Source organism: Alligator sinensis, unplaced genomic scaffold (assembly GCF_000455745.1).
Source record: "Alligator sinensis unplaced genomic scaffold, ASM45574v1 scaffold174_1, whole genome shotgun sequence".
In the NCBI taxonomy this organism is placed as follows: domain Eukaryota; kingdom Metazoa; phylum Chordata; order Crocodylia; family Alligatoridae; genus Alligator; species Alligator sinensis.
The window spans coordinates 73,266-83,366 of record NW_005842516.1 but is presented as its reverse complement, the minus strand read 5'-3'; the positions used below and the strand labels follow the sequence as shown (position 1 = coordinate 83,366).

At 43.8% G+C, this 10,101-nt stretch overlaps 1 protein-coding gene across 1 annotated transcript; it reads left to right on the top strand.

Moving 5' to 3' along the window:
* Window positions 1-5,290: 5,290 nt before the first annotated feature.
* Window positions 5,291-8,435, top strand: LOC112551582 (olfactory receptor 14A16-like). The gene is made up of 2 exons (XM_025213255.1): window positions 5,291-6,034; window positions 8,403-8,435. Exons 1-2 carry the CDS (start codon window positions 5,291-5,293, stop codon window positions 8,433-8,435), a joined length of 777 nt encoding a protein of 258 aa, XP_025069040.1.
* The last annotated feature ends 1,666 nt before the right edge of the window (window positions 8,436-10,101 follow it).

Here is a 10,101-nt window from a genome sequence, read left to right as displayed (position 1 = left end):
AGCAGAGCCCACAACTGGACACAGTACTGTAACTGCAGCCTGACCAGTGTCACATAGAGGGGGAGGATCATCTCCTTGTCATGCATCCACAGATGCATCATGAGTAGGTCCAAGGTGCAGTTAGCCTTTCTGACTGCGTCCCCATGCTGTCAGCCCATGTTCATTTTGGAATCAATAATGGCTCCAAGATCTTTTTCTGCCTCTGCACTGATGAGAAGGGAGTTCCCCAGCCTGTAGGTATGCTGCTGGTTCTTCTTCTCCAGGTGCAGCACCTTGCACTTGTCAGTACTGAAACAAATCCTGTTCTCACCCGCCCACCTCTGTAACCTGTGCAGATCTAGTTGTAGCCTGCCCCTCTCTTCTAGCATGCCCACTTCTCCCCACATCTTAGTGTCGTCTGCAAATTTGAACAAGGTGCTTTTCACCCCCTTGTCCAAGTCGCTGATGAAGATGTTGAACAGTGCAGGCCCGAGGACTGAACCCTGGGGGACCCCACTGCCGGCGTCCCTCCAGGTCAAAAATGATGCATCCACCACCACTCTCTGCGTGTGGCCCTCCAGCCAATTGGTGACCCATCTGACTGTGTAGGCATCGATGCCACAGTCGCCCAATTCCTTCCTTTGCCTCTGTGCAGCAAATCCCCAGGTTAACTGTGTGCTCAGTGACCCTTTGCAGAGGCAGTTCTCAAAGTAATATTGGAAACACAAAGTCAGCCTGACATAAGTTCACAATATTTGGTTGCGAGTATAAGGGTGTGAATTTTGTCGGCCTTTGGGAAAAATGCTGGAAACTCAGAATTTCCTGTGTGATGGCAATTCCAGTTCATGCTCCGGTGTTCTCTCCTGCTACATCATAGGAACACAACTCTGAAAGACACAAAACTTCTGATGACAGGTCTGCAGTCAGACACTGCCTCAATGGTGTAAACTTCTCGACTTGGAAGCTAGGGCAGAACTGGTCATTATGAAGATGCCTGCTCATTCCTGAAGAGCAGCATCTGTGGCTGCTCTCACAAGTCCTTGCCTTCAGCACTGTAGCTCCCAGGATGATTTTGGAAAACAGGAGCATTGTGTTTCATTAAACTACCCCCTTGAGATCAGGGTGCCCCTGACATGCATGATGTAGTTCAGTCTCCTTGCCCTTACCCCTCAAGCCATGGCAGGTCTAGTTTGGGAAGGAAGGCCAGACTACTGCTTTCCCTTCCCGACCCCATCAAGTTGTATGCAGCTGGAAGGGTACCAGTGATCAGTGGGGCTGAAAATTAAACCCCATGGAGATACTAGGGACACTTTCTCTGTCCCACGGCAATTGTCTCAGGCTCTCTGTAGACTCAGGTAGGCATCGCTGTAGCAATTGCATTCAAGGCATCACTACAGGAGCTGGTCCAGTTCATAGGCTGCAGAATGGGGTGAGCCACTCGGGCCATGGTCCGACCAACTTTTAGCATGTTCATTTATATACCCCACAAATGCACAATTGTCTTGCTGGTTAAAACTGTATAGCTATCTTTTAACTGCATACCTAGCTAAATTAACATGCTAAAAGCTGGTCAGGCCATGGTCCAGGTGGCCCACTCCCTTCTGCGGCCCATGGTCCAGTTTGTAAGAGGTCCATTTTCTGATTCTGGCCTGTATCAGAGACACAGGGCATTGAATGGGGCATTGAAAGGGTGACAGCAATGTTAACATACAGTTAAAAAATTCCCAAAGAAAGTCATCAAAATTGAATTATTGACCTCAAAAGTGCTAGTTGAAGAGTTATGGGCAGTTTTGAGGGATCCCAGCCCTCTTAATCTGTCCCCCCTATCCCCTACTGTCTCTGTCTGCTTGTTGCCATTTTTGGATAGGCTATTTATGGAGTCTAAAGGAACAGAGCACTGAAGAGTTGCATTTCTCAAACTTGTCTATCCTTTGCTAATCCCACAACTCATTCATCTGAAAGTCAAGAAGACCACAGAGTTTGAAGCAGAACAGGGTGGACACGGCGACATTTTTATTTAATACACCAAGAAGTACATAGCATAAAAGGCAAGAGGGAAGATGCCAGGCCATGTATACGAGAGGTGATGATGTGCCTTAAAATACACATGCCCTGAAAGTGTCTGACTGCCTCTGAATTGTTAGGTGCCTAAATATCTTTGGTAGTCTGGCCTCCCTATGATACAGATCTTGGCCCCAAAGCAGGACAAACAATTACATAGTAGTCTAACCAAAAGATTAAAATTAATACTTTTAAATATTTCAATCTGGGAATGTTTCCCTCTGGCTGTCTGCATCAAAGCTAAGCTGGATTCTAGGGAACGGTCCCACGTGGCCCAAGAGAGACGTGGTTAAATCTGCTTCCTGCAGCTTCAGGTCTTCAATTCTCTCTAGTGACAAACTGGTTTGGGTCTAGTTCTGTCAGTCATGGAGTGAAGGTAAGATATCTGAGCATGTAACACCAAGATAAGACTGTTTTAGGAAAAAGGGAAATTATATAGATAGATAGAAGGAAAGTGAATAAAGACTCCTGGGACTAGATAATCAGATCACAAACCAGGAAAAACCTGAGTAAGTAAACTGCAGCCAGTTTGTTGTTGCAATGAAATGTATTTGGGTGGTTAAAAAATGAGTGAGTGAGTGTCATTTAAAAACTTGAAAATGAGATAAACCTGGAAACATAGAGGAGAATGTAAATGTATTAAAAATGCTCTAGCTGGGCAGGGGGGGGGAATCATCAAAATGAAACAAAACAACCAGAGAAAACCTCCCCCCAGAAAATTTCAATTTGTCACCCAGAACCCATTTATTATTTCAGTTTTTAACAACTGGATATTTTAAAGCAAAACTGCCAGAAATAACACATTTTAAATCAAATTTTCTTCTTTCCTTTTTTGAACCTTTTTACATTTTAATATAAGTGTTTCTATGTAAGTTAACAGTTTTGAAGAAATAGGAATACTGTGACAAAGGTTAAGTTTAGAAAAATACTTCTTTTTATCAGGAAAATTGAATGGAAACAGACCTCCGGCTCTATATTCAAAGCCCAATTCAAAAGACTCAGCAATGCTCAGAAATAGCCCAATTCCAACCCCCTCCATGCATTATCTCTTGTTCCGGGGAATAATGCTTGCAGGGAGAACGGAGGAAGAACCGGCACAGTTGATAACCAGCAAATTTTATTTTACATCTCATAGTGCCTCCAAAATATGTCATGGGGCATCTAAGCAGCACGCTGAGCAAACACATAGTAAGATGCACTCCCTTCCCAAAACAGTTTACCATCCTTGTACAGAAATGGCAAAGATGAATGAGACAGAGTCTAGGTGACCAGAGGGATGGTGCTAGGCAGTGACGGCACACAGCTAGCACTCCGGTTGGGCTGGAATCATGTAAAACAGTTAGAACGAGGTGGCAGGTGGTCTGCACGTGGTACTCAATATAAAATCATTCTGGACAGGGTCTTTTGTAATATCTTTTATTAGACCAACCAAATTAGTTTGAAAAATGTTTGGTTTTTTTTGCAAGCTTTTGCTCACAAACACCCTTCTTCAGGCGTAGGGAGAATGTGATGGTGTTTTCTGTTCCCCTGGATGAAATAGAAACCAGTATGTAAAATGCAGGTCTGTGAAAATGCAAATGCTTGACAGTGAGGGTCAGAGGTGAGGGGAGACAATGGGTGGCAAGGACAAGGTGACACTTAGATGCTACTCGTAGCTCGGCTGTATGCACCTAAGAAGAGGAAAGGAGGCTGAGTTAGCATTTTGTTGAGCACATCACTACCAGCTAAACGCAAATGCTTTAAAACACTGTGTTGAGAAAACACATATTAAGCAGCACCTACTCTGACGCAAGAGAGGTTCAAGTAGGTCTGTGGCCCAAGGAGGAAAGCAGGAAACCATACCAATTCTAGCAGGTTAATTGTAAAGCAGAGTAAGGCAGGCCAAAAGGAAATTTGAAACGTGTTTTGTGAAAAAACAAAGAAGAATTCTTTAAAAGTATATCAGAACCTGGGTACTAAGCTGGGCAGTAGAAAATACTGGGGAGATGCCCATGCTAAATCCACACTAAATAAATGCAGAGAGATCAAAATGAAGTGACAAGGGAGGAGGTTTAAAAGCAAATCCGTAAATTAAAACAGTAAGCAAGTGACTGGGACCAGATTATATTCCCTTAGAGAGCTGTGTAGGAATTTCAATGAGAGACTGCAGAGCTGCTTTTCATAGGAGGTCATCTAGCAAGGGCCTCCGTGCCAAAAGCTTTTCGGGTTGACAACACAACACCCAACTTCAAAAATGGGCTCCAGAAGTCATCTTGGGAACTACAGCCCAAGGTTTTCACTTCTATCCCTGGAATTTGATAAATGATATAGTAGGAATCAAATTAGAAGTCACATTTGATGTTTAGGGGAAGTGTCAGCATCATTTTTGTGAAGGGAAATTCTGTCCCAACCATCTGCTGGAGATCTCTGGCAACATCAGTTAGCATGTGGGCAAGCGGGTTGCAGTTGATCAAGTCCAGTCCAGTCCAACCCAGGGGAGACATCTCACAAAATTAACATCCCTACTCAGTGTAATGAGAGATTGTTGTTGCTGGGCCACTGACTGTTGCTGTAGTTCTTGCTTTTGCTTCTGTTAGGAAAATACAAATGCAGAATTACTTCCTGCTAAAAAGAGCATATGGATAATTTTATTCACATGCTGTTTCTGATGGTTCATAGGTGACTGTTTCAACACCTCAGGCCACTGTTCTTCTTTCCCGGCTGGTTCCTGGGTCTGGCTATATCCCATCATTGTGCCAGTTTGCTGAGGGGAGATGGGTTTATTCATGGAGAGTCCTTGGAAGAGAAGGGAAAAGAAGGCAATGAAAGAACACACTCCAGGAGGCATTACAGGATCAATTAAAATAATTTAAAAATGTTTTCCTTTTCCCTGAAATATTCTTTTTAGATGGCCCAGGTGTTTAAAAAGGTATGGCGACAAGCAACAACTTTTACAGAAAAGATAATATGTGCAACAAGAAAAAAAACAAAAAACCTGCTTTCCACTAACCTGTTCCCAGCAGTCCCACGTGGTCACCTTTGACATTTTGGTCGAGATGTTACAACTGATGTGAGCTTCCCTCGTGCGTTTGCTGCTCTGACCCTGATCGCTGCCTTTGTTCTCCTTTCACCGGCCTTGCACAAGGCACCGAGGAGAAAAATGTCCAACAGAAGCACAGGGACAGGATTCCTCCTCCTGAGGTTTTCTGACACTCGGGAGCTGCAGATCTTACACTTCCTCCTCTTCCTAGCAGCATACCTGGCAGCCCTGATGGCGAATCTCCTAACAATCACAGCTGTAGCCCTCAGCCACCACCTGCATAACCCAATGCACTTCTTTTTGATAAATTTATTCATCCTAGACCTTGGCTCCATCTCAGTGACCATACCAAAATCCATGTCTAACTCTTTATTGAACACCAAGTGGATTTCCTATGCTGGATGTGTTGCCCAAGTGTTTTGTCTCTTCTGCTTCCTGGAAGCAAACATGTGTCTTCTCACGGTTATGGCATATGACCGGTACATTGCCATCTGCAAGCCACCGCATTATGAGATAATAATGAACAGGAGAGCTTGTGTCCAGATGGCTGCCTGTACTTGGACTGCTGGTGTCATCTACTCTGCACTGCACACTGGGAACACTTTTACCATACCATTCTGCCACTCAAATATCATCAACCAGTTCTTCTGTGAAATACCTCAGCTGCTCAAGCTCTCCTGCTCTGACACATACCGCAGAGAGCTGGCAGCCCTTTCCTTCAGTGTGTTTTTATGTTTATGCTGTTTTGTTTTCATCGTTGTGTCGTATGTTCAGATCTTCACCGCAGTGTGGAGAATCCCCTCTCAACAGGGCCATCAGAAAGCCTTCTCCACCTGCATTCCTCACCTTACTGTGGTCTCCCTGCTTCTTTCCACTGGTGCAATTGCCTACATGAAGCCCATCTCTGACTCTCTGTCCCCTCTGGATCTCTTGGCAACTGTACTGTATTGTGTGGTGCCTCCATTGATGAATCCAGTCATCTACAGCATGAGGAACAAGGAGATCCAAGCTGCCCTGAGGAAACTGCTCCAAAGGTTTTGTGGAAAATACTCCAGAAATAATAATTAACTCATGAAATCATGTTTTGTATGTTGGTTGCACACTATAGCATGAAAACAATAAAGGTGGTGGTTTAAGTCTGTAGCTTTGTATGTAGAATGACGCTTGACTTGGGTCATTTTGTGTTAACACCATTGAAGTGGGAAAGCGATGTTTTATGCATCAATTTTACTGTGTGCGCCACCTAAAATAAATGCCACCAATTGCAAGATGATGAATGGAAGATGTTTATTTACCAGTTGGTGTAATCAATTATTTGGATATAGGCAAATGTCCAGATTTTGTGAAACTGGGATGAACTGCAGACACTTTAGAGGATAGGTACAGAATTCAAATGGACCCGGACAGACAGGGAAGCTGGGCTAGAAACAAAAGGATGAAGTCCAAGGAAAGGAATGCAAGTTGTTGCACCTAAGGAAGCATAATTAAAAGCACAAATACAGGCTGGGTTATAAACAGTTGTGTGGCAGCATTGTTGGAAAGGATCTTGGGGATCTGGTGGATCACAGACTGAACATGAATCACCAATTTGATGTAGCTACAAAAACATGAATGCAGTTTAGGCTGCAACAAGACAAGTATTAGTTAGAAACCATGGGAGGTGATAGGGATCGGTGCTTGGATCCATGCTATTTAATATATTCATTAACAATGTGGACAAGGGGTTGGAAAGTTCTATGATTAAGTCAGCAGACATTACCAAGCTGTGCGGATACACGGGCACACCAGAAAATAGGGCAAAGATCAGGATGACCTTGACAGACAGGATTTATGGGTGGAATAAAGTCAGATGAGGTTTAACAGGGAGGGAGAAGTGCAAGGTCCTTCACCTGGGTAGGAAGAACCCTCACCACAAATATACAGTGGGTGGTGGTCCACTGGCTGGCACAGCATCTGAATGAGACAGAGGGGACCACAACTGACTGGAACACGAATATGAGCCAACAGTGTAACGAGGCTGTCAGAAGGGACAATAAAACTCTGGCGTGCATCAGCCGATGTGTGGCCAATAGATCCAGGGAGGTGCTCCTCCCTCTCTAATCAGCCTCAACTGGAGTACTGTGACACGTTGTAGGCACCACACTTCAAGAAGAATGTGGATAAGTTTGAGAGGGTACAAAGATGGGCCACCCATATGGGTAAGGGCATGGAGGGTAGGCCCTATGAGGAGAGACTCCGGGAACTGGGCCTGGTCAGGCTGAGTAAGAGAAGGCTGAGAGCTGACTTGATAACTGCCTACAAGCACATCAGGGGGCAGCATCAAGAACTAGGAGAGCAACTATACAGGAGGGCACCTCAAGGGAAGATGAGGACCCATGGGCATAAACTAATAGACGGAAATTCAGATTGGTCATAAGGAAAAACTTCTTCTCTGTAAGGGTCACCAGAATCTGGAACACACTCACAGCAGAGGTGGTGCAGTCAGCCTCCCTGGAGGTGTTCAAGGTGAGGATGGAAAAGAGCACATCTGAGTCCTATAACTTCCTGCCCATGGCAGGGGACTGGACTTGATGATTGAACAGGTCCCTCCCGGTTTTATGTTTCTATGCTTCTATGATCCTATAGTGCCAATCTACATGCTGCTGGTTAGGCTTCATCTAGACTATTATGTGAAGTCCTGGGCTCCATATTTAAAAAAAAATATTGAAAAGTTAGGGAAGTTCAGAGATAGGTGACATGAATGATAATGGGTTGGAATGCAAGCCATGCAAGAAGAGGTTGAGAGAACAAGGCATATTTAGCTGGCAGAAAAGGCAATTAAGGAGGCACATCACAGCAGGCTGGAAATATCTGAATAAGTGCCATGCAGTAGTGGGTGGAAAGCAACAGTTCTCCATTGCTGCATAGGGAAGGATGTCAAGTTTCCAATTTAAGCAAAGTAATTTTAGATTAGATTTGAGGAAAAAAACACCCTTGTTTTCAGAGGAGTGAGGACATTTAATAGATTGTCCAGGGAAGTTGTGGAGTCTCCTTCATTGGAGGTTTTCAAGAAAAGGTTGGATGGACATGGGCCAGGGATAATTTTGGAGTAACATCCTTGCATTTGTGCAGGGTGGGGACCACATGATTCTTGAGTCCCTTCTATTCTATTGTTATTAATTGTGATTATAATTATTATTAGAATTATTAGAATAATAGAATTGTGATTCAATTATTATTATTAATTGCATCACTAATATGTAGGGGATTTAAACAATGGAGTGCAAGCAAATAGACAGTGAGACAGTAGAAGTGTTAGATGTCTTATTACGCATCATTTTTTTTTCTCTTTTTCCCTCTGTAGGGCAGACAGACAGATGGGTACCACTTCTCATGATATTGTATGCATGTGTGAAGTGTTTGACCTCAAGCTGGCATTCAAGATATATTCAAGATTTTACCAAATTATCTAGTTTTACTGAAACAGTACTTCCCAAAAGGAAGTGTCTTGGGATCCAATGGCAGTTTGATCACATTAAACTTAGTAGAATTAGCCCATATCTTAACTACAGTAAATAAATCTTGAATCATCCCCAATGGCCAGTACCAGATACAGCAGACCCCTACCTCTTGTGGACTGGTAGACTTCTTGAGTCAAGTAGAGCTCCTCAATGCAAGTGAGGAAGTGTTGCAACCAATCAGATTTGGCTGAATGCTCTTCCCATGAGATGTCAGGGTGCTTGAAGTTGCTGATGATGACTGTGCACTGAAAGTGTACAGCTTCTCCTAGTTCCCTAGCAAAGTCATGGTCAAGCTCTTTCTCCTGGTTAGGAGGTCTCTAATAGACTCCTATAGTTATATCCCCTCAACCATGGTCTCCCTGTATTGTAACCCAGAGGGTCTCAAGTCACTCTCCTTGGGTGCCAATCTCTGCTTGTAGGGAAGTGTACTGCTCCTTCACATAGAGTTACATGCCTGCCCTTCCTTGCAACACAAACCCTCCTGTACAAAGTATAGGCATCAAAACCTGTGGTCCAGTCATAGATGGAGTCCCACCAGGGCTTCATTATCCCTATGAGATTGTATTCATTTTTGGTTAGCAAGAGGGCCAGGTTGTCCTCTTAGACCCCATGCTCCTGGCATTTGTGTACAGGAAGCTAAGCCTGCCATTGGAAGCTCTGGGATTCCCAGTGCTCTTAAAAGAGGCTTATCCTTGGGCTGGGGTCGGAGTGAGATCCTCTGTGTTACCAAATTCTGTGGTTGCCCCGATTTTTCCAGGGCTTGCACAAGTAATTGTCCACCCATGCCCTGGTGATCCTGGTTTAAATATCATGGCATCCTTGGTTTAAAGAATGGCATCATCAGTATTTCCTTCCAATGTTAAATGGCAGGAAAAGAGTTTCTGTAGATTTCTGGATGGGCACATCCCCAGTTAAAAGACTATATTAATGCTGGTTGGACCCTACCACAAGTTTAGCCACCTGTTAATATGAACCCACAATCTTACATATGTGTCCTTTCTTCATGTTAAACCCAAGTGGGCTAAATACATGAATGCTGTGTCAATTTTAGCATGATGGAACAGCATTCTGGAAGAGGAGGACTTGCAGTATTTCCTAAGGCAATGTATGACTGAATAATAATATCATGTATTGACCCTGTTGATGTTGTTGGGACTGACCATTTTCTTCAAAGTGTTCTGATTTTTATCAATGCATTTGTTCACTGAATGGTAAATTGAAGCACATTAACTTTTAGTAGTGATGGGATACATGTCCAAGAAGAGGGTGGTGGGGGTTCAAGCTTCCTGTGGCCAACATAGTTGCTTGGAAACTGAGATATCTGCTTCCAGAACCGAGTATGAGGCTGAGTAATGAGAAAGTGCTCTGAGTACTAGGTTGCTGGAAAAGAGGTTGGTTATTCCTCCTCCATTTTGCATAGTTTGCATAGTTTGACACGTGACATGCACCTAAGAGTCACAGACCCTTTCATTGCTGTGATGACTTGTTTTGGAATCCCAAATCTCTTTTGGTTGGATGAAGATGGCAATGCACATATCTCTT